Source organism: Mus caroli, unplaced genomic scaffold, assembly GCF_978045245.1.
Source record: "Mus caroli unplaced genomic scaffold, Mus_caroli_1 scaffold_7, whole genome shotgun sequence".
Taxonomy (NCBI): domain Eukaryota; kingdom Metazoa; phylum Chordata; class Mammalia; order Rodentia; family Muridae; genus Mus; species Mus caroli.
In genome coordinates, this window is record NW_028227262.1 from 127,562,703 (window position 1) to 127,586,832 (window position 24,130).

Sequence of the window (24,130 nt, forward strand, 5' to 3'; positions counted from 1 at the left end):
TGTTGTAGAGACCCTAATCATAAAATTATATTTTTGTTGCTACTTCATAACTGTAATTTTCCTATTATGAACTGTAATGTAAATATTTTGGGAGATACAAGTTTGCTAAAGGGGTTGCTACAGGTTGAAAACCACAGATCTAGAGTATACATATGTTTATATGGAGGGATTTATCCATATGTGTCTATATGGGTGTCTTCTCTCATTTTCTGACTTGTTTTTTTGAGATAAGGTTTCTCACTGAACTTTGAGCTCACCAATTGGCTAGACTAGCTATCTGGTATAGCTTTAGTTGTCTACTTAACACAACCTAGAATTACCTAAGAAGAGAGTCTTAACTGAAGACTTAACAAAATCAGGTTGGGTTATGGTCATGATTTTCAGGGGCCTGTCATGATTGCTTAATTGATATAGGAAAACCCAGCCCACTGTGAGGAGTGCCATCATCTAGACAGGTAGTCCTCAATAGTATGAGAGAAGAGAAAGCTAGCCTAGAGCAAGCAAGCAAGCAAGGAAGGAAGGAAGGAAGGAAGGAAGCAAAGACCCATGGGTTTGATCTTTCCACGCTTGACTGTGAATGTGATCTTTAAATTCCTGACTTGATGTCCCCACAATATGAATTGCAACAGTGAATTGTGAGCCAAATAAACCTCCTCCCATATGTTATTTTTAATCACAGTAATAAAAATAAAACTAGACCACTGTGGTGGTTTCAATAAGAATGGCCCCATTGGCTCATATGTTTGAATGCTTAGTCACCAGGTTTGGGACTATTTGAGAAGATTAGAAGGATTAAGAGGTGTGACCCTGTCAGAAGAAGTATGCCACTTGGGGTGAGATATGAGGTTTCAAAATCTCACTCTACTCTATCTGCCTGTAACAGAGGATATAGCTCTCAGCTTTTTCTTTTTTTTTTTTTTTTAATTAGGTATTTTCTTCATTTACATTTCAAATGCTATCCCAAAAGTCCCCCATACTCTCCCCCTCCCACTCCTCTACCCACCCACTCCCACTTCTTGGTCCTGGCGTTCCCCTGTAGTAAGGCATATAAAGTTTTCAAGACCAAGGGGTCTCTCTTCCCAATGATGGCTGACTAGGCCATCTTCTGCTACATATGCAGCTAGAGACACGAGCTCCGGGGGTACTGGTTAGTTCATATTGTTGTTCCACTTATAGGGTTACTTTTTCTAAGGCCATCAGTACTGCCATATTCCCACCATGCCCCCATCATGATAATGGGTTGGCCCTCTGGATCTGCAAGCAAGCTGCCAATTAAATGCTTTCTTTTATAAGATTTGTATTGTTCATGATGTTTCTTCACAGAATTGGAACACTGACCAAGACAAGCTTTGCAATATAGTGAAAAATATTTAATACCCATAAACTTCTCATTGTACACATATAACATGCAGTATTCAAAGTAATTTAAAGATATAAACCCAGTCTATCCTCTCTATACTAAAGTTGGTGGTGTACGTTCATAATCCTAGCATTCAGTAGACAGAGGCAGGAAGTTCCTTGCAAGCTCAAGGCCAGTCTGGTCCATATAAGGAGCTCAGGCCAGACAAGGATACACAGTGAGATCTTGCTTAAAAAAATAAACAAACAAGAACAAGGCAAACCTCCGCTAGAAAACTGTGATCTTCCCTTATTCTAGATGGACAATTAAAGCAAAGAGAAGGCAGGAAACTCACCTAACAGTACTGGGCAATTACTTGGCCGGGATGGGATTTACACATAAGAAGCCTGGCTCTTGGTGAACACACCACTACCCAGTAGCAGCCAATAACCAAGACAAAGCAACCTCCAACTGTAAAAACGATTTTTACAAACCATTAATCTTGCCAAATCATATACTTCCCGTAAAACACAATTTGGTTCTACCCATAGCCACTAATCCACATCCTCACATTTGTGCTTTTCAAAAAACACAGCACAGCACAGCACAACACAGTTTGACAGCACAATCAGTTAATTCTCACTGACACCATAGAATCCTATAGTAAAACCCAGAAAAACAACTGTAAGACGCCAAGGTGACTAATTCTGGGACCTTTGTAAGTAGCCCGGAAGGTGGTGCCATTATACACGAGAGGCTCAGACCTGAAGCTGCTGTTTGCACTCATAGGAGACTCACCCTTGACCTCTCATCCTTAACTCCACATATGTGACAACAGCATAAAGCTTCCCATGGTAGGCCTTCCTTTTGCTTAGCAGAGATATTGATAGCATGAGCAGTTGAGTCTAGTATAGGCCCATGAGAAAAGGGGTAATAAGATAAAGTATAAGGGGATCCCTAGAAGATATCATATAAGCAAGAAGTGAGGACTGGAGTTTTCTCTCTCAAGGCTAGCAATTCTGGTCTGCTGTTGAGTTTCCTAACAAAGCCAAACCATCTTCTGCCTACTGTAAGTACACATTGCACTGTTCAATCCTAATACCCATGAGCACTCGATCAAGAGGACTGTGTTATCTGAGGAAATAATAAAAGCAGAATGAGTAACTAAATGTAATCTCCTCTTAGATCCAGACATAATAGTTTCTTCCAAATAAACTCTTCCTTAGTTTGGATAGTATAATCAGCCTAAAAAATCCAGGATAATGGTGCAGCAGATGATATGGATCTGAACATGAATGCATCTACCCCATAAATAATTATGTGAGGTTAAAGAGGGGCTAGATACAGTCAGTGTCTGATGTATAAGTAAGAATTTGCTGGGCATGGTGGCGCATGCCTTTAATCCCAGCACTCGGGAGGCAGAGGCAGGCGGATTTCTGAGTTCGAGATCAGCCTGGTCTACAAAGTGAGTTCCAGGACAGCCAGGGCTATACAGAGAAACCCTGTCTCAAAACAAACAAACAAACAAACAAACAAACAAAGAACTTAATGCTATGTCTTATTAATTTTTTAGGGTAGCTTATCTATAAAACTATCCTGGCATATGAATCCTTACAAAGTCCTGCCAATTTATGTTTAAAACAAGCCTCGTAGGCAAGCCCGCCACCACACTCCTGGCCGTGATGATCACTGACTAACTTTCTGACATTGTCAACCAGCCCTAAATTAAATGCTTTATTATACAAGTGTCCCTGGCTGTGGTGTCTCCTCACATCAACAGAACAGTGACTAAGACACCTTATATGCAACGCGTACAGATTTATAATAAAGCTTGCCATACAAAGCATTTTATAACGACCACATGAAGAAGGAAAAATCAATAAAATCGTTCCCACTTTATAAGTCTAAAAGAAGGCCAAATGGAACGATCTTACCTAGATTTCCTTACAGCTGAGTGAACACTGAATGAGACTTCTCCTTCTGGGTCCTAGGACTCCTGACTCCCTGTAGGTTTGAATTGCTGTCAGGGCTTACATTCTCACAAAAGAGGTTGAGTGAGACACATAAGGCAAGAAGGTCCCCTCACTTAATATGGGTGAATTCCTTGCTTTGTCATTCTGGGGCAAGGTGACCCCTTGGAATGCTATACTGTGGGCTCCAGGCTCCTTTTCTTTAGTAAAACATGACAAAAAAAAAAAAAAAAAGGAAAAGAGAACATCCTCCATCTGACCACTAGATGGTGCTAGAAGTAGTTTTTAAAAATAGTCTCAAAAGTTAGAAATGCAATGAATCACAGGGTTTGAAAGATGTTTGCTGTATAATAGAGTCTGTGCATCTCTCGCAAACAGGAGCACGTCTACCCCATCATTAAAGGGGAGAACTCCTTTCAAAGCTACTCTATTATTCAGTTAATTACATTCCTGACAGGACAGGTGTCCTTTCTAATCACAACTCTAGCTCAGAATGCAAGATTCTGATTCTGCGTAGGAATCTGCATGCGTTTCATTTTCCATATGCTTTGCTGCGACTTTCGCTTTCAGTTTCTATCACGATTAGTTTTCAATGCAACATGTTGGAAGAGACCAAATGCCTGTGCCAAGGCATTAGTCTTAATAAATGTGTCTTATTATGCATACGCCCTACAATGCGATGGTCTAGAGATGAGCCACAACAGACATGATCTCAGGAGCAAAACTCTGCGACATACAGCCGAGGGATGAGACCATGCACACGTCAGCGAATGCCTCACATTAATGGACTCTTATTTTCTAATGCTGGGGATATGTTCAAGTCAAGTCAGTGTCCTGGTCTGTATGGCTGTGAAAATGAGTGAACCCTCGAGCATCTCAAAATTACTACTGTTTTCTTCCATAACCGTTCCAATACTGTTGAGAGCAAATATCTTTCTTTACTACCAGAAGAAGGCTAGGGGAATGCTTGATTTGAAATTCAACAACCATTGTATATCTCTCCCAACCATTGACCTCTCCCACCCCTGTGTGTTTGTGTGTGTATGTATATATGTATGTTTGTGTATGTATGTGTACGTGCACATGTGTATATATGTGTGTGTCTGTGTGTGTATCTGTATGTATTGTATGTGTTTGTGTGTGCATGCGTGTGTCTGTCTCTATGTGTGTGTATGTGTGCATGTGTGTGTACAAGCGTTTGTGCACATGCATGTGTGCACATATATGCACATGCACATGTGTGTGTGTGCCTGTGTATATATGTGTGTGTATCTGTGTGTATGTGTGTGTGCATGTGTATATCTCTGTGTGTGTTTGTGTGTATATATGTGTGTGTCTATGTATCTCTGTATATGTGTATATACATGTGCCTGTCTGTGTGTGTGCAGGTGTGTGTGCAGGTGTGTGCCATGCATATTCCTCTATCATTTTTGAGATAGGATCACTAACTGGACCTGGAACTTCTCACTGGGTTTTGCCTGGTTGGCCAGAAAGCTCTATGGATCCTACTTTTGCCCATCCTAGTCTTAGGATCACAAGCGTGCACAGCTGTGCCTGACTTTTCACATAAGTGCAAGGGGTAGGTTTTTACTGCTGTGATAAAACACAATGACCAAAAGTAACTTGGGAAGGAAAAGGTTTATTTCAGCTTACAATTCTCAGGTCACACTTCATCACTTAGGAGAATCAGGGCAGGAACTCAAGGCAGGAACCTGGAGCTAGGAGATGAGGAAGAAAAGCCACCAGTCACGTGAGATCTAGGGTAGAGTGGCCATTGACCACTTCACCGACTGGGCCTGGGGTAGCAGGCGGGAGGTTAGAAACAGAACTAAGCTGAGGGAAGGTTTAGGGTGTTGAGCTGGGAGTAAAGGTAACTGAGCAACTGAAGCTGAAGGCAGATTTAGGGAGCTGAGCTAGGAGCAAAAAGAAGGGCGTGACAGCCAAAGGAGGTTTAGAAGAGCCTGGCCATTGAGCTAAAGCAATATAAAAATAAGCTGGTGTGTGTGTTTGTGTGTGTGTCTGTGTGTATGTGTGTCCACAGATCCAGAGGAACCTGCCAGAGGCTTAAAGTGGGGTAGCAAAGACTACACACAACAGTAGAGGTGAGCCTTCACCTGTTTAGAAAGAGGTCAAGGTGGAGATCTTGTGATCTTGTTCCTAAAGGCAGATGCACTTTGGATTTACTAGTTAACAACCAAGTTCTTTGTGCTCCTGTTAATCCTTTGCATGACAGAGTAGCTGACAATGTTTCACTAAATTACAAAATAAAAGAAAAAATAGACAAAGGTCTTAATATTAGTCAAAACTACTACATTTCTTCCTTTGAAACTCTCAGGTTTTGCTGCTTTTTTCCCCCCTTCAGTGTTCAGATCTAAATAAAAATATGCACCAAAGTCCACTGCAATCCAGACAGGGGCTCTTCCTCGCTGGTCTAGCTTTAGTAGCTGTGTCTCACACATCCTCACTCTCTTTTGTATGGTACATGCATAAAAGAAGCACAACAGTTAGCCAGATTCATTTCCTCTGGCTTGAAGGCAGAATCACTGAAATGAAGAAACTGCCTGGGGAACTAACCTATGAGACGAACAGAAGAATCCTGGGAGAGATACAGAGAGAGGCTTCTCACCATTGATTTCCTGCTCCATCCTCAGGCTGTCAGCACTGAGATGCTCCTCCAAAGAAACAATGAGAACACAACTGAAGAGGACAAACTGCAAGCCTGCCTGAGAGAAGCGCTCCAACCTACCTACATAAAGACCAACCAACAACCCAAGAAAGGGCTCAATTGTCTGCTGTTGTTGTGGGTTTTTTTTAGTTTGTTTTTGTTTTGTTGTCTTTGTATTTCAGAGCAATGAGGTAGAAAGACCTTTGGCTACATGGGAAATCCCCCACAAGCAACTTCTACTGCTGGAGATTTGTTTATAGCTTTCCAGCATACATGTGTATAGGAACCTAGCACTTCTTATTTAAAAAAATTGCTACAACTTGAAAGAATGAGATGCCTTCCCTGCTTCTCTGGCTCTTGGTTTCTGACCTGTAGCATTAGATCAATAGTTACATCACAATGAGGAAGTAGGTAAGCCAGTCTGCATTGGCAAACCCCTCTGATGATTGGCAGGGCTCCCCTGCCATGACTCCAACACTCTCCACTAATGACCTTTCCATTTTCAATAATCTTTAACATTCAAAATGGTGGTGATGACTACATTGTATCACTTCCCTCTCCCGTGGCTGCTGCAAAAGGTCTCACAAATGCAACTTAAGATGGACGGGTTTCATGGAAGGTGTTACAAAGACAAAGTTTGGAGCTGAGACGAAAGGATGGACCATCTAGAGACTGCCATATCCAGGGATCCATCCCATAATCAGCTTCCAAACGCTGACACCATTGCATACACTAGCAAGATTTTGCTGAAAGGACCCAGATAGAGCTGTCTCTTGTGAGACTATGCTGGGGCCTGGCAAACACAGAAGTGGATGCTCACAGTCAGCTATTGGATGGATCACAGGGCCCCCGGTGGAGGAGCTAGAGAAAGTACCCAAGGAGCTAAAGGGATCTGCAATCCTATAGGTGGAACAACAATATGAACGAACCAATTACCCCCCACTCCCTGGAGCTCATGTCTCTAGCTGCATATGAATCAGAAGATGGCCTAGTCAGCCATCAGTGGAAAGAGAGGCCCATTGGTTGTGCAAACTTTATATGCCTCAGTACAGGGGAATGCCAGGGCCAAGAAGTGGGAGTGGGTGGGTATGGAAGTGGGTGGGGGAGCATGTGGGGGACTTTTGGGACAGCATTGGAAATGTAAATGAAATAAATACCCAATTTAAAAAAAAAAGATTTATTTATTTATTTTATATAAGCACACTGTAGCTGTCTTCAGACACACCAGAAGAGGGCATCAGATCTCATTATGGATAGTTGTGAGCCACCATGTGGTTGCTGGGATTTGAACTCAAGACCTCTGGAAGAGCAGTCCGTGCTCTTAACCACTGAACCACCTTTCTAGCCTACGAAGTGTTTTCTTTTGAAAATGATTTAGTAAGAAGTAGTTTGTTCAATGTCCCATCATTTGCAAATGGCAGAGAGAGGTTTCTTTTGTTTTGTTTTGTTGTTTTGTTTTTTAATGCAGATATACAGTTTCCCCAACACCTTTTGTTGAAATAGTTCTTTTCCTTTACAATAAAAGTCTGAGCTTTTGTTGCAAGTCTTCTGATCATCTTTGTGGGAGTTTTTGTGTTCTGTGATCTAGCTGATGATCTGTGTCTATCTTTAGGAATTACCATGGCTTTGTAGTTATCAGAAATCAGGAATCTGAGACTTCTGTGTTTTGTATGGCTTTTTTTCTTCTTCCCAATTTCCAGATTGTATTGGCTATTTAAGGCTCTTTGAAATTAGGGGGCTGGTGAGATGGCTCAGCAGGTAAGAGCACCCGACTGCTCTTCCAAAGGTCCGGAGTTCAAATCCCAGCAACCACATGGTGGCTCACAACCATCCGTAACAAGATCTGACTCCCTCTTCTGGTGTGTCTGAAGACAGCTACAGTGTACTTACATATAATAAATAAATAAATATATTTAAAAAAAAAAAAAAGAAATTCTATACACATTTAGGCTAGATTTTCCTATTTCTGCACAAAAGGCCACTGTGGTGCTGATAGGATCAGCAGATCACCTTGAATATTACAAACTTTTAAAAAAAATAAGCATTAAGCCTTTTACACAATAAACATGGGATATTTCCTCTTTAAAAAAAAAAGATGGACGGGTTTACTTTGGCTTTCCATTTAAGGGTACAGCCTATGGGGTAGCAGCAGGTGTGTAAGGTCACACCTCCCATGGCACCCACAGTAAGGAAATAGAAAGAGATAAATGCTCGTGTTCAGCTGGCTTTCTTCTTGCCATTCAGGAAGGAGTCCCAGCTGGAAGACAGTGACACCACATTCAGAGTGGATCATCCTTACTTAATAAACATCCTCACAGAACTCCAGTCAGGTTAATGATAAGGATGAGCCATCTCATCACTACTAGGGGTGATGATCTTCTACTGAAGTTTAGTGCTAAAATGAGGTTCCATCTTCAGGGAATCTCAGTTCTTGTAGAGAAGCAAGTGTGTGAAGACATAAATGGTTCCTGGAAGCTTTGGCGGTGGGTAGCCAGGGAGACGCTGAATGGACATTCAAATGTACTTCCAGAGATACCTCCAAATGGACATTCACTGAGTTTGTGAACTTCTTTTATAAAAATACAAATACAGCTAAGAGATCCTGTGGATTGCTGTCTGTATGCAGACTAGGTCTGGTGAAATCTTAATTAATCAGATAAGGCTAGAGCCTATGATTGGGCAGTGGGAAGGAAGGTGGAGCTGAAAGTTTTAGGGAAGAGAAAGAGAGAGAGAGAGACAGACAGACAGACAGAAGACGGAAGAAAATGAGCCAGATCCACATGGCCTGAAATAGCCACAGGTAGCTATGGTTTTCATAGAAGGGCAATAATGTAGGTCAATTTGTCCAACCTACGTGTGCAGCTTGTATCAATATCAAATTGAGTTTTGAGTACTTTGTGTGGGCATTTTGGGGTTGAGGATCTACTGTTACAAATCTGGCTGGTAAATTACAAGCCTCAGGAGTTTTCATTATAGGAGGCTAGGAGTTTAGAGCCAGCAGCAGCCAGTCTCAGCAGATTAGCTGCAGGGGTAGGATGGCCTGGGAGGGTATGAGCAGTTCGGGAGCAGCTGACCTCGGGGACCTGGGAAGACTGTGCCTTACAGTTCCTCATGGGGTGATGAGATCACCGTGCCAGTGCCAGCCATAGCCGGACTTAGCGTGCATGGTTTTTAATAATTACATCCTACAAGACTACCTAAACTGAGGGTATAGTTAAGTATGACTCGGTTCCATCAGCTTACTTTCTGCTGCCACTTTGCTCAAGTCATACTAAGGAAGTTATATTTTTATTTAAGGGGAAGTATCTTGCATTGGGAGTGGAATTAATCATGGGGTAGCATAGAATGCAACTGGTTTAGGAGTTAGAAAAGAATCAGGAAGCTCACAGAAAGCACAGAGAAAAGTGTCAGGATTCAAGAACAGGCAAACCTTGGAAGTATTAGACCTGGAATAGACTTCATGGTATGCATCATGAGCCAATGCTAAAAATAACTTCAATCATGTTATATGAATGACGGAATTTTATATCTGGTAACTAATAATTAGAGTCTTACACAGCTGCATCCTGTTTGTATGTAACCAATGTGTTAAATTTTATTTGTTATAGTTTACCTTTCTTTCTTTCTTTCTTTCTTTCTTTCTTTCTTTCTTTCTTTCTTTCTTTCTTTCTTTCTTTCTTTCCTTTCTTTCTTTCATTATTTTTTTTTATTGATTGGATATTTTCTTTATTTACATTTCAAATGTTATCCCTTTTCCTGGTTTCCCCTCCGAAAAATACCCTCCCCTTATACCCTCCCCCCTCCCCCTACTCACCAACCCACCCACTCCCACTTCCTGGCCCAGGCATTCCCCCACACTGGGGCATAGGACAAAGGGCTTCTTCCCCCCCATTGATGTCAGACTAAGCCATCCTCTGCTACATATGCAGCTGGAGCCATGAGTCCCACCATGTGTGTTCTTTGGTTGGTGGTTTAGTCCCTGGGAGCTCTGGGTTACTGGCTAGTTCATATTGTTGTTCCTCCTTTGGGGCTAAAAACCTCTTCAGCTCCTTGGGGCCTTTCTCTAGCTCCTTCATTGGTGACCCTATTTTCTTTCTCTTCTCTTCTCTTCTCTTCTCTTCTCTTCTCTTCTCTTCTCTTCTCTTCTCTTCTCTTCTCTTCTTTTCCCTTCCTTCCTTCCTCCCTCCCTCCCTCCCTTCCTTCCTTCCTTCCTTCCTTCCTTCCTCCCTCCCTCCCTCCCTCCCCCTCTTTCTTTCTTTCTTTCTTTCTTTCTTTCTTTCTTTCTTTCTTTCTTTCTTTCTTTCTTTCTTTTTTCTTTCTCTCTCTCTCTCCCTCTCTCTCTCTCCCTCTCTCTCTCTTCCTTTCTTTCTTTCTTTCTTTCTTTCTTTCTTTCTTTCTTTCTTTCTTTCTTTCTTTCTTTCGGGGAGGGGGTCCTAAAATGATCCAAGTGTTATCTCAGAGTAGACATCTTGGTCTCCTTTTAAAATTCCATACAAAAGCCAGGGCTTAGACCTAAGATAAAACAACTTGAAAGAATGAATAATACTGAAAACAAAATAAAAACCTTGGCACACTCCAAACCAGGGCTCCTTGGATGGTGTTGCTGCACTAAGAACAAAAACAACACAAGATCCTGCAGAACAGATCTCTTATGTTAATGTTTGTGTAGTGCAAATATGGAAAAGCAATTCTTTCTATCAAGAAAAATAAATGAATGTCCTAAAAAGCACAGACAACAAGTTTGAGCCAAATGAATACCATAAAAACTTCCCCCCCCCCCCACAAAAGGCAAAGTAGTAAATGGCAAGACAAAAATAAATCTTCTCACTAGCCAGAAAACTTTCCACGGGTGTGGCGTATCCTCCCATGTGAGTCACAAGTCTAAGGTCAGGTACAAGCTGGCTGGGGAAGGGACACACTGAGTGAGCCCTACTTGTTATCTCTGACCAGACTACTGCAACAGCCAAAGCTCTGTCCTGCTTCACTTGCCTGGGTTCCAGTACACCCATTCTTGGCATCTTGATCTGTCTGTATTTCTGGAGACAAAGCTAAAGACATCAAGGCTCTGTGGAATCATGGGGTCTTACAACGTCACTGACTACTTCCAACCTTGAGATCCAGAAGCAAAACCATGTTACACTAGTAACCCAGCAGTGCACACTGATTATGCCTCAGATTGAGAGCTTGTCATGGACTCTCTGGATGGCGACACGTGTCCGTGCATCTTGTTTTTTTTTTCATGCATTTTTTAAAAATATTTTGGTACATCTTACAGAGACATTAATACATTATCTCCCAAACTAGTGTTTCAAAGATATTTATGTAAAGGATAGTCTGGGAAGGTAGAAGTGACATCCCATCCTAGGAAAGAGGGAACTGTGGTTTTGTGTCTAAGGTAACCCACTCGGTCTTGAATTCCTGAAGTAGTCAAAGATGACCTTGAACTTCCTGATCGTCCTACCTCCACCTCTGAGATGACAGGCAAGTGCCACTATGCCTGTGTTTATGCAGTGCCAGGGACTGAACCTACACTTCATGCATGTAAGTTAGCACTGTACCAATTGAGCTCATTGCCTGTCAGAAAATATACAATTTAAGTCCAAAGTTCCTCTCCTGAAGTGCAAACCGTGGCATTTATAGGTGTCACCTAGCCATGCAGGGTGAACTAGGGCTTGCTGAGTAGGTACGACTGCTGGACATTGCTGCAAATACCAACTTCATTTGTTCCTGACTTAAGCATTTTATATCATCTGGCAATATCTAGATAAGTGTGGCAGGTGTCTGGTGAGCTAGAATATAGGGCAAATCTCACATCTATCACAGTTTTTCATGGAAACATAAAATTCTTCTCATAACCAATCATAAAAAGAGAAAAGTTTTCAGTAATGTGGGGTTGTTGCTCCATTTTTCAGAAATAGAATAGTCCAGCCACAATTTATTAAGCATATATATTAGATATAACATACAGCAAGATTTATTTTTAAATCAATATATACATATATGCATATACATAATCCACTTGATTTTAAAAACCTAATTATGAAATAGGCCCTATAATCCATACTTAGAGATTAAAAACAAAAGCAAAACCAAAAAATAAATAAATCCTGTAAAATTAAGTAATTCAGGTTGCTAACTAATAGCAAACCTCAAAACCTGTGATTTCAAACTTTTCTTAGCCTCTAAGCAAAACAGGATCTAAAATTGTACAGACTATTTTGATCTTAAACAAAAATACCTATTGTATATATAGCATTATATTTTATTTTGGTTTTCCATGTTTGTTTTTCCTCAAAAAAAATAGCTCCTTAATAAGCTCTTTTATATTGCAAGCACCATCCTAAATATTTAATAGGCACCATCTTATGTTCATGATCTTCTCTGATAATCAAATTTTGTATTAGACAATCTTTACACATATGTAATATACAGAAACCACTCTTGCCTCCTACCTTCCTTACCAGGCAGGCAAACCCTTCTCTCCCCAACAAATCTCTATCTTTCTCCTCCTCCTCCTCCCCCTTGTACAAGTGTATTCATTTTGTTTGGGACCCACTAAGATTGAGCAGTAGTCTGTGTGTCCCTTAGGTTTGATGCTGCCTCTTGCAGCCCAGCTGGCTCAGCAGAGGGTAAATGTTTCACAGGCGCGATCTTATTATCATGGATAGAAACTGAGAGAGTGTGTTGATGTGTAACCCACTTGTCCTGAAGATCACAATCTTGCCTGGTCTCCCGAGTCCAAGGATTACAGGTACAAGCATCACCATCCTCAGCCAGCACCATTCAGCCTTTGAATGATGTCATATACTATACCACAGTGGTATTATTACCTGCTCTTCACTTACTAATAAATATTCAACATTCACAATAAACCAATTAGCTTCAGTTTGTGAATAAGGTTATATTATATTTTGTGTGTTCATGAAATTCAAATCGGAAATTTATGCTGTTAGGTACATTACTTTTAAAGCGAGACACTTAAGAAAATTATCGTCAGTTCAAGAAAGATAACATGGGAGGAGAAGTTATCCCACAAGACTATATTGTTACTCACAGAGATAAATAGAAAATTAGCATATGAGAGGGAGAGAGAGGGGGGGGGGAGAAGGAGAGAGAGAAAGAGAGAGAGGGAGAGGGAGAAAGAGAGAGAGGGAGAGGGAGAGGGAGAGGGAGAGGGAGAGGGAGAGGGAGAGGGAGAGGGAGAGGGAGAGGGAGAGGGAGAGGGAGAGGGAGAGGGAGAGGGAGAGGGAGAGGGAGAGGGAGAGGGAGAGGGAGAGGGAGAGGGAGAGGGAGAGGGAGAGGGAGAGGGAGAGGGAGAGGGAGAGAGCACAAAAAGGGTTACACATTTCTAGATTTGGTGGTATTCTTCAGAGTTCTTTAAACTGAAGAAGACAGAAAAGGCTTCGTAATTCTATAGAAGCAAGTTAAAAATAATGTATCAGACCTTCTTGAGGCATATACACGTAGATGTGTGCATGTATATTTAAATAGATTTCATACTCCCATTTTGCTGCTATACTGCCCTTTTGTTTTCTGTGATGCTAAAGGCTTTTGTTCTGAATCAAACATTCTTGCATATAAATTACAGCAGGAAACAGACCAAAAAAGATTGCTTTAAAACCTGTAAGCTCTGTTCAAAATGCAGACAATTGGGTAGTGGGGATTATCTTAACTGAAGAAACTTGGGGCTTATTCATATTTAGTAGTAGAAATATTGTTTTTACTCAGCCCAGAAGAGCACTAAATTTTTGTGTGTTATTTATTTATTTGAGTGTTTATATGTATGGGGGGGGGTGTGCATGCATGTGTACAGCGTATGGAGGACAGAGGGCAACCTCAAGTGTCCTTGGCCATCAGAGGAGTCTGTGATTGTGCCTGAATTGTCAAGACATTGCTATTGGGACTCAAAGTCAGGTCTTCGTGCTTATGAGACAAACAATTTACTGACTGAGTCATCTCCACAGATCCACATTACAGCTTTATTAAAAAATGAAGTATCTGGAGATACAGCTAAGTGGTTGAGTACTTTCTTAGCATAAACAAGGCCCATGTTCAAGCATGTTCAAGTCCCAGTTCCTGCAGGAGATGTGGGATGTGAAGGGGATTTCAAGCCAGGGGTGGTGGCACACACCTACAACCTCAATCACTTGGGGATTAGAGGCAAGGAAATCAGAAATTCAAGGATAGTATTGGCTACTCAGAGTGTTCGAGGCCAGGTTGAGCAAACCAGGCTTTAGCTTAAAAGAGCACAATTAAAGAGCTAAGGTCTACGCAGTCAGCCACAAGTGTACTATGAAATGACACAGATAGAAAAAAAAATCACATGCTATTTATTTTAGAAATATGTCTTAAATTTAAAGAAAAATTACTGGTTCATTTAAATTTTTATTCCAAGAAGTGAATTAAAGAGAGGAGCCTGTTGTCAGTACATGAGGACAAGCCTAAGGCTGATGCTCGGCCGGGAGGCAGACTCTCAATCTGTGGAGAAGCCCATGGGTGACAGTATGCCATGTTTTCCCATCACACTAAGTCATAAATTAATAAATGCATAAATGAAATCATGCAGATCTAAATTTTAATTATGTGGTAAAGCACTTCCTAAGGGCACGAGCGTTAATGGGTATTAAACAAGAAATTTGAGGTACTCTCACCACTGAGCTCGAAAGTAGGCTAAAATCTTATCTGTGGAGACTTAGTTCATCTCTAGTGGCTCACTTCCTCTCCGGTGTCTTTTCCACTGAGGGAACTGTGCAGAAACGGGAGATAGTTGTTTTTCTCCCATATTCCTGATACAGTCAAGATAGAATGTTTTTCATTGATTGTCCTGCCTTAAACACAGTTAGAGGATTTTAGAGAGGAAAAAACAAATTTTGACAACAGAATAACTACTCTAGTTTGCTCTCTATCGCTATGATAAAGCACCATGACCAAAAGCAACTCGAGAGGAGAATGTTTGTTTTACTTCACTGCTACGGGGAAGTCAGGGCAAGAACTAAAGGTCGGAACTGAAGCAGAGGCTATATAGAGGGGCGCTACTTACTGACTTGCTGTCTATGTTCAGTCTACTTTCTTATATAAACCAGAACCACCTAGCCCATCCTGGTACTAGCCAACAGTGGTCTGGGCCACATCAAACATTAAGGAAGAAGAAGACCCACAGTTTTGCCTACAGGCCAATCTGATATTTTGGGTTTTTTTCTCAGTTAAACTTCCTTTTCCCAGATAACCCTGGCCTGTATCAAGTTGAAAAAAAAAAAAAAAAAGACACAACCAAACAAATCCTAGCACAATGACACAATCATAAATCCTGGTAAAACTTCAAGTTGTATATAACTAAGAACCATCACCATTATTTTTAAACTATGGCAGAATTACTTCAAGAAGAAACAGGTTAAGACGAATAGAAACATATGCCTGCTATGTCAGAGGGAAAAACTGAAAGACAAAGTGTCAGTTGTGCTAGTTTGGGGTATAATCAGGGCCTTCCTATTGGGAGAGCCTGGGTATAAGGGAAGATGTGGGCAACGGAGTTAATAGAAGGGGGAGCTGGAGATGCTGCGCTGAGGCCTTGCTAATTGTTACTTACACGGTAGCCTGCAGATGTCAGACACTCACGCATAAAGAAGCAAACTGACGATTACCTGGAAACCTTCTGGTTATTTCACACAAGCCTTCTTTCCTGCAAAGCTGAGGCTGTATTTCTGGTAACACATTTACCTGAAAGAGGGAAAAGATTTTAGTGATTTAAGTGTTCACGGATGACAGTGCCAAGGAAAGATAGATAGATAGATAGATAGATAGATAGATAGATAGATAGATAGATAGAGAGATAGATGGAGAGATAGAGAGAGACATAGTTAGGTACATAAATACATATATACATAGATAGATACATAGACAGTGGCAGCTATTAATCATCATCTGCTGTAACCACATCCAACTGTAAAAAGTCTGGATATTGACACTTGAATCAAGGATGGCAAAGTAGCTGCTTTGATTACATAAAATAAAAATTTGCCCTTAGAAATCTTCAAAGTATTTGGGAATAACTCAGGAAATCTTTTTATTTCAAAGCTATCATATTTGCTAGATATAAAAATACATACTTGTGCCAAATATAGTAACATCGCTCCATAGTTGCACATGGCAAAAATAGTGCTGAAGCACTGGAAAGCCACACAACCAAGTTCCAGAGGCCATGGTGACTTGTGCTACTCAAATTTTCAGTCTGTGCCAAGCCAGTCTCAGTATCTCTCACACAGTCTTCACTTCATCTTTACTTCATAAATGAAGGGCATCGTTGCTTCACCCACTTTAAGAACAGCCCCATTCTAACAAGTTTAATTGTCTCCCCTGTGACTCTACAGTTTGATCAACTAGCTACATCAACTACATCCCCAAAATAAAACCTAATACAGTTAAACCTTGTTAAATTGGAGGGATGGAGGGAGAGAGAGAGAGAGAGAGAGAGAGAGAGAGAGAGAGAGAGAGAGAGAGAGAGAGATTTAAATTAACTTTGAGATCAGATTCACTCTTGAGACATTATTGATTGCATTCAAATTAACTCCCTCACCCAAACAAGTATTATAGTTTCTTCAACACGTCCTGCTGTCATGATGAGATAAAACTCAACTGTGTTGGGGAAAACAGGGGCAGAAGACATGGCTGCAGTACTAATTCTGCACGTGACAGAATCCTAACCTTGGGCATGGTGTGCTGGTTCGCTCTCAGTGTCTTCCCTTGCACAATAAAGTATGTAGAGCCTTGGGTATCTACGTTCTACTTTGATCAATTCTGTAATAAGATGTAACTTTTTTCCTAATGATTCATTTAAAGTGCTTTGACCTTTGTCTGATTAAATCTTCCCTGACACTTGGAATTGTATTAACTTACTCATTTACTCAGCAGACTCTCTGTTGCCTAAGTGTAGCTCCAGGGAGAACAAGCCCCAGCTCAGGTCCTGTAAGCAGACCTACACAGTGCCTCGGCATGGACAGATTTCCTTCCTAAACACCGTGTTCTGTGCAGAGTCTATGTTGATGCCCAAGTTACACATTTGCTCTAGAAATCCAGGGAGAGCTTTCTGTGTGGGACACTTACAGGTTTAGGGTTGTCTACATTTCTCAAATTCAAAAATGGCTAAGTTTAGAGGCTAAGTGTAAGGCCACAAGGAGAATTCGAGTGACACAAGTCACCATGGCCTCTGGAACAAGGACCTAAAAGCACTGGCTCAGCATGTTAGAATTCTTAATTCTTAAGCTGGAGGGATAGGCAGAGGACTGCAAAAGCATGAAGACTTTGTAACAGAGATTTTTGTTCTTTTTTGTTTTGTTGTTGTTTTGTTTTAAGTTGCACATGCAGCATCTTTGTAAGATTGTGCAAAGCTTCACATGGCAATAAACGGAGTCATTTTTCCTTATGCAAGGCAAAATCACTCAGTTGCTGACAATTTAATAGAGTGTTTGGTGGAGGGAAGAACCAGGAAGTAAACACACACTAGAGAAGCATCATTAAGGATCATGGACTAGCACAGGTCGATTCTAACCTTCTGAAGGTCTCAGAGCATATGGGTTGCTATGGTGGAAGCTTAGAGCACTGGCTCTCTCTTCTCCTCCTGCCCTATCAGGAGGCAATGAATGGAAGATGCCCTGGTTCAAAGGATATAACTGGGCCCCAAGAATTTATGTAGCTACTACAAAGGCAGAATGTGTCTAAATTGTTTCTATTGGAAATTATCATAAGCAAATGTAAAAAGCCAGGCCTGGGGAGCAATCAATTGATAAGCAGAGGTCAGGTCCCTAGCACCCATTCGAAAGGCCAAGCAGATGTGGCAGCCGTCCTGTAATCCCAGCACTGGGCATGCAGAGACAGGTTTCTTGGGGCAAGATGGCCTGCTAGACTATCTGGAATTAGAGAACTCTGGGTTCAGTAAGTGACCTTTCACAACAAATAAAACCGAGAGCAATTGAGAAAGATACCAAACGTCAACTTCAGGTCGCCATAGGCATTCACAGATACATGGACACAAACATGTAAACATACATACACACAGATATACACACTACACACATATACTCATGTGCATACACACACACACACACACACACACATAAGCAAAAGAAAGAGCCAAAATCTGACTTCTTTGAGGCATTTTTCATTCAAAAAAAAGCAAAGCCATTATATGAATCATATAAACTTAGAAAACAAAAGAGCTTCCATAGGCTCATATATTTGAACGCTTGGTCCTTAGTCAATGGGCTGTTTGGGGAATTATTAGGAAGTGTGGCCTTGCTGGAGGATGAGTGTCATGCCACAGCTGACTTTGATGTTTCAAAAGCCCACTCCAGGCCTAGTCTCACTCTCTTAGCCTCTATCTTTTAGAATAGAGGTGAGCTCTCAGCTAGCACTCCTGTACCATGCCTGTCTCCTGATGCCTTGCTATCTGACATGATGATCATGGATGGACTCACCCTCTGGAACTGTAAGCTAGGCCCCAGCTAAATGCATTCTTTTGGAGGTTGCCTTAGTCATGACGTTTCTTCACAACAATGGATAAATAACTCACACACACTTAAAAAATTGAAAACATAATAAACATTATTATTTAATTAAAGAGGATGAACGTTTAAACTGGGACTACTTAAAAAGAATAAGAAGTAGATGGGAAATTTTTTTTTCTGGTCATTCCAAAATGAAGAGTAACATGAACATCACACTGGGCCTTACAGAATCTCCTTTCTGCTCGTTTTATCTATAGAGACACCAGACCTTTTCTTTTGTCAGAATGGAGACTTTCTCCTAAGGTTATCTAAGGTCATCAGCAATGAAAATAACTAGTGTCAAACAAACAAACAAACAAAAACAAAACCAGAACATAACCAGGAGACCCAGACATTTCTCTTCTGTCTTCCAAACTTAATCACCATTCTATCAAAGTAACAAGGAAATGCCCTGCGTGCTTTTCAGCAAAAGTCCCCAGTGCTCCAAACACTGGAGTCAGCATCTGGTTTCAGCGACTGCTAATCCCACAAACATTCCAAGCTGGGAAGGAACTCCTTTGCTTCTGAAACACTAGCACCCATCTATGTGAGATGAGAACTCCAGTTAGTAAAGGCAGCATTACCTCATACAGTGGCCTCGCTTCACAGAATCTCATGGATATACCCACTTTAAATCCTTGTTTCTACCCTTCGGGCTATTCATTCATTCATTCATTCATTCTCTAATTGTCACAAATGTTATGAATATTTTCACTAACTACTGAAATTGCAAGTTTTAATTCATAATCCTAATCTTACCAGGTGCCCTCCTTCACGCCAGAGTGATTGACAATTCCGTGACAACCCCAACACACGTGAAAGGAATTCAGTCCCGAATATGTGGTATACATAAGTCACAGATCATAAGGCTTCAGATTATTCATTCTTACCAAGTGAAGTTATCTACATGTGTCATTGACAATTCTTGTTTTTTTTTTTTTTTTAAGAATTCACATTGGGCTAGGCTGTTAGAACAGTGCCTGAATACTTGCTTTGAAAGGCTTTCTGAGAAAGCAGGCATTGGAAGTCAGACTCCCCAAGTGTGGCTCCTTATTAGTTCTTTCATTACTAAGAGGTCTTAGGGAACTGTCTTAGCCACTGTGTGCTACTGTCTCTTCTGCTGTAAAGAAAGAATCAGTGCAAGGTGGAATGCTCAGGACGAGACTGATGCACCCTAAAACCTCGCAAGCATTAGCTGCTGCTATCTCTCATTTGTATAGCCACCCCAGCTAGGCCAACTCACCCTCATCTGGGTGAATCATCTCAGGAACTGGCTTCCTCCACTCATTGCTTCTGAAGTGTTTACTTCAATATAGCTGCCAGGGTAACGCCGGTAAAACTGCAACGGGATTCCTGTCGCCCCTCTACTCAAAATCCTCCATCAACCCACCACTTCACAAAGGACAAAATCTGTGGTCATTAAAAAGATCTCTATGTCACATATAAGACCCCCCACTCCAAGAACATTTCTACCTTCTGCTCCTTCCACACTAACCTCCCCCCACCCCCCAGTTATATGGGATCCTTGTGTTCTTAAAACATACAAGACAGCATGGAGAGACGACTCAGCATTTAAACGAACTAGCCTCTCTTCCAGAGGACCCAGGTTCAATTCCCGGCACCTGCATGGTGGTTGTGTAACTCCAATCCTAAGGGATCAGACTCCCTCTTCTTGCACGTGGTGTGCAGACATGCATTCAGGCAGAACGAGAATGGCATCTATACGCTCATATATTTGAACGCTTGGTCCTTAGTCAATGGACTGTTTGGGGAATTATTAGGAAGTGTGGCCATGTTGAAGGAGGCGTCTCACTTGGGGGTTGACTTTGATGTTTCAAAAGCCCACTCCAGGCCTAGTCTCACTCTCCTAGCTTCTAACTTAGAACAGAGGTGAGCTCTCAGCTAGTGCTCCTGTACCATGCCTGCCTCCTGCTGCCTTGCTCTCTGACAAGATGATCATGGATGGACTCACCCACTGGAACTGTAAGCTAGGCCCCAGCTAAATGCATTCTTCCCGAAGTTTCCTTAGCCGTGGTATCTCTTCATAACAACAGATAAACAACTGAGACACCCACACACATTAAAACAAAAAACAACAACAACAACAACAAAAAAAAACCTTGAAAACAAAATAAAACACAAACAAGACAAGACAGACAAATAAAAACCAGACAACTTCCTTTTACAGGATGCTGCTTTCACCTTTCCTTTGTGCCTGTAATTTTTACCTGAGACACTGGCACCAGGACCTCAAGGTCTTCCAGGCTGGACTCAAATGTCACTTGTTTGGGAGTGTGGGGCTTGTTTGGCAGGGTTCCTCTGTATAGACCTGCCTGTTCTTCCCCCTATGTGCTGGGAACAAAGCCATGTATTACCATAGCTGAGCAAATGTCACTCTCTGGATGGAGCCTTCCCTACTCATCTCAAGTTCACCTGCTATTTTTTTTTCTCTTTTTACTTTATTTTTTTCCCCTGGCTCCTTTCGGCGTCTACTGTGTATCTTTACCAGAGTCTTTCCTGTCCCTGTCTCCTGCTGAGAGTCTAATCCCCGCAAGAGCAAGGATTTACATCTGTTTGGTTCATTTATATTAACTCAGTATGTAAACAGGGCTCAGGACAGATGTTCATCAAGTAACTGTAGACATGACAAAGGTGCAGATGTGTTAATTAATGCACAGACAGATGACTGAGTGAGTTGACAAAGTCAAAAATAAGATGACACATTTGTCAAGGAAAACATTTGGGAGGTGGAGGCCTCCATCCTGATAAATGGTGTGAGTCTAAATTTATTGTAAAAATAATCAGGCAGGCAAAAATTTTCCCACATGAGATTTTACTTTTTTAAATAAAAGGAAGTCAGACATGGCACACTGACAGAAATAGATCTTCCTTATAGAAGATTCACAACATAATAATTATAAAAGTAATGAAGAAATAGAAAATGACCATTAAAATTGATAATACTGATAACTGGTAAAGTCCCTGTTTAGATATTAAAATTGGTGTCCCAAAGTTTGCAGAAAAGCAAAATATTTTCAGTCTCAAAGTATCTCATCCCAAATACTTACAAAGCAAAAGGAAAGGCAGCAATTCTGCAAGGAAAGAGAAAGAGGCAACAGGTAACACCTATGCCAGACAGCGGCAAGGCCGACAGGACCAAGGTGTGCTGTGTACTTCCTGATCCTTAAAACCATAAAATATATCATCTATTTTGTGTCTCCTTTAGTTACTTTTTAATTGCTGTGACAAAACACCATAATCAAGGATCTTATAAAATAAATAGTTTATTGAGGGCTATAGTTTCAGAGGACAAGTCCATGACCATCATGGCAGAGAACATGGCAGCAGGCAGGGAGGCATGGTGCTGGAGCAGTAACTGAGAGCTTACATAGAGACCCCCAGTGAAGATGGTAAAGAGAGTGAGACTAGGTCTAGCATGGGCTTTGAAACCTAAAAGCCTGTTGCCAGTGACATACCTCCCCCAACATCACCACACCTCTCATCCTTCTTATCCCAGTGTCACAAACAGGAAGCCAAGTATTCAAATATATGAGCCCATGTGGGCTGCTCTCATTCAAACACCCACAGTGTCATTCTTGCCACTGGGTCAGCAGCATAGGCTGCTATGACTTCAGTTAGGAGTTATGAAACAGTGTGGTTTGGGGACTTTCCTCACAGACTTGTAACTATCAGTACTATGTAACTTGTCTAGTGTAATGGCTAGCACATTAGACAGGCCTTCATTTCATCTTCACTTATGAAAGCTCACACAGGGTAGATTAAGAAATATATATATTATGATGTTCTAGTTTCCATTCTGTTGCTATGAGAAAATGTCTCCGACCCAAAGCAACCTTGGCAGGAAAGTGTTTACTTCAGCTTATGCTTTCATGTCACAGTCCATCATTGAAGGAAGTCATCGTGGGAACTCAAGCAGGGCGGGAGCTTGAAGCAGAAAACATACTGCTGCCTGCTCTCGGGTTACTCTCGGGTTAGTACATGGGCTCATGCTTGACTAGCTTGCTAATATAACTCATGACCACCTGCCTAGGGATCCTACATCCAACAATAGGCTGGGGCCGCCTGGATAAACTAATATTCAGAATGGTCCTCTGTGGATGTGCATAGAGGCCAGGCTGACCCAGGCTGATCTTAAGTCAAGGTTTTCTTTCCTCTTCGATGACTCTAGGCTGGGTCAGTGTGGTGGCAATTGAAGCTAACTTTGATATGTGCTAAGATTGAAATAGCCAGAATAATGGTCCAGAAAATATTTATCTTCTCTGATTCAGTGAATTGAGGATAATCAGCATCTAATAAGCTGCACAATTCCAGATAGTTTATGCCCTACTGAGTTTAAAAAAGTAAAATAAAATAAAATAAAATAAAATATAAAATAAAATAAAATGGTATTTGTAATAGATCAAGCTGGGGGAATTATATTAAAACAAACCAACCCAAAATCTGTTTTGCATTAGATATTGAAGAACAAGACATGGCATTACCTGTTCTATTTTCAGCGTCTCCAGAGGCTAACTAGCCCTTGTTTGCTGTTGGACCTGCTAAAATCTTTGGAAAGTGTGGTTTCACTAAAGGAAGTTAGACCATTGGGGACAAGCTGTTGAAAGGCACATTGTGGCTTTGGCCACTTCCTTCCTCTGTCTCATTGCTTCCTGGATACCACAAGGTGAGCAATTTCCTTTACCCCAGACTCCATTCATGTTGTACAGCCTCAACACATGGACAAAGTCAGCAAGGCCAAATGACCATGGCCTGAAACTCTGAAACTGTGGGTCAAAGGTAAATCTTTCTTCTTTATATGCCGGTTTATCTCAGGTATTTTGTTATAGTGCCAGAAAGCTAACTAACGTTCTTTGGAACTTTCCCCAAAGATACAGTGGTTCCAATTCCTCAAAAATTAAAAGCAACAATACATGGACCAAAACCTTTCAGATTTAATCCATAGGACTGGTAAAATGTGTTCATGCTTTGGCAGTATTTACCCTTTGATGTAGGCTTAGTCGACACATGTGCTCCCTGGGTATGCAGGGTTTCTCATCAGCTTCCCTAGAAGGCAGGCAAATGAACAGATCCCAGGAGTTCAAACCACCTAAAAACATTAAACAACATTTAGCTCCTTCCAGTAAAGAGTATGATGATTTAAACCCTAACACACAAGTAACATTGTTCGTAGCAAAAGGCTTATACTCAGAATAACTAAAATTCAACTCTGCTCAAAAGCTTAATATTTTATATTTAGCATTTTAATCTAAGAAAAGTTCAGATATTGAATATCTATAAAATTATGTTGAAAAATCAAAATTAGACTATGTATAAATTACCTTAGTCTTTTAAAAAAATTGTAAGACTTCTTATAAAAAAAGAATATGCCAGCAGAAAGAAAAATTAATAAAAATTTGAAAGGTTTTATGAAAAATTAATCTGGGATCTCCTTACAGATACTGGAGTGAGGGTCAAAATTCAGGACACAGCATGAACTGAAGCAACTTATATTTCAGCTTTGACCAAGGACAAAATCTTTGCCAATAAGTCTTCTACTCTGTCACGATAACTTGTCAACTTATAAGAGTGAGTGCTGGCAGGCTTGCAGGTTATCATT

General features: G+C 41.1%; 1 protein-coding gene across 2 annotated transcripts in view; it reads right to left on the reverse strand.

The window, feature by feature from the left end:
* The window catches only part of Cped1 (cadherin like and PC-esterase domain containing 1), a 262,923-nt gene that overhangs the window by 173,691 nt on the left and 65,102 nt on the right, over positions 1-24,130 (reverse strand). For both annotated transcript variants that reach the window (XM_021164697.3, XM_029478163.2), the window contains exons 3-4: positions 23,514-23,620; positions 15,616-15,691 (exon numbers count right to left, since the gene is read on the reverse strand). In XM_021164697.3, coding sequence (XP_021020356.1) covers positions 15,616-15,691; positions 23,514-23,620 — 183 coding nt within the window. The remainder of the gene's footprint in view (positions 1-15,615; positions 15,692-23,513; positions 23,621-24,130) is intronic.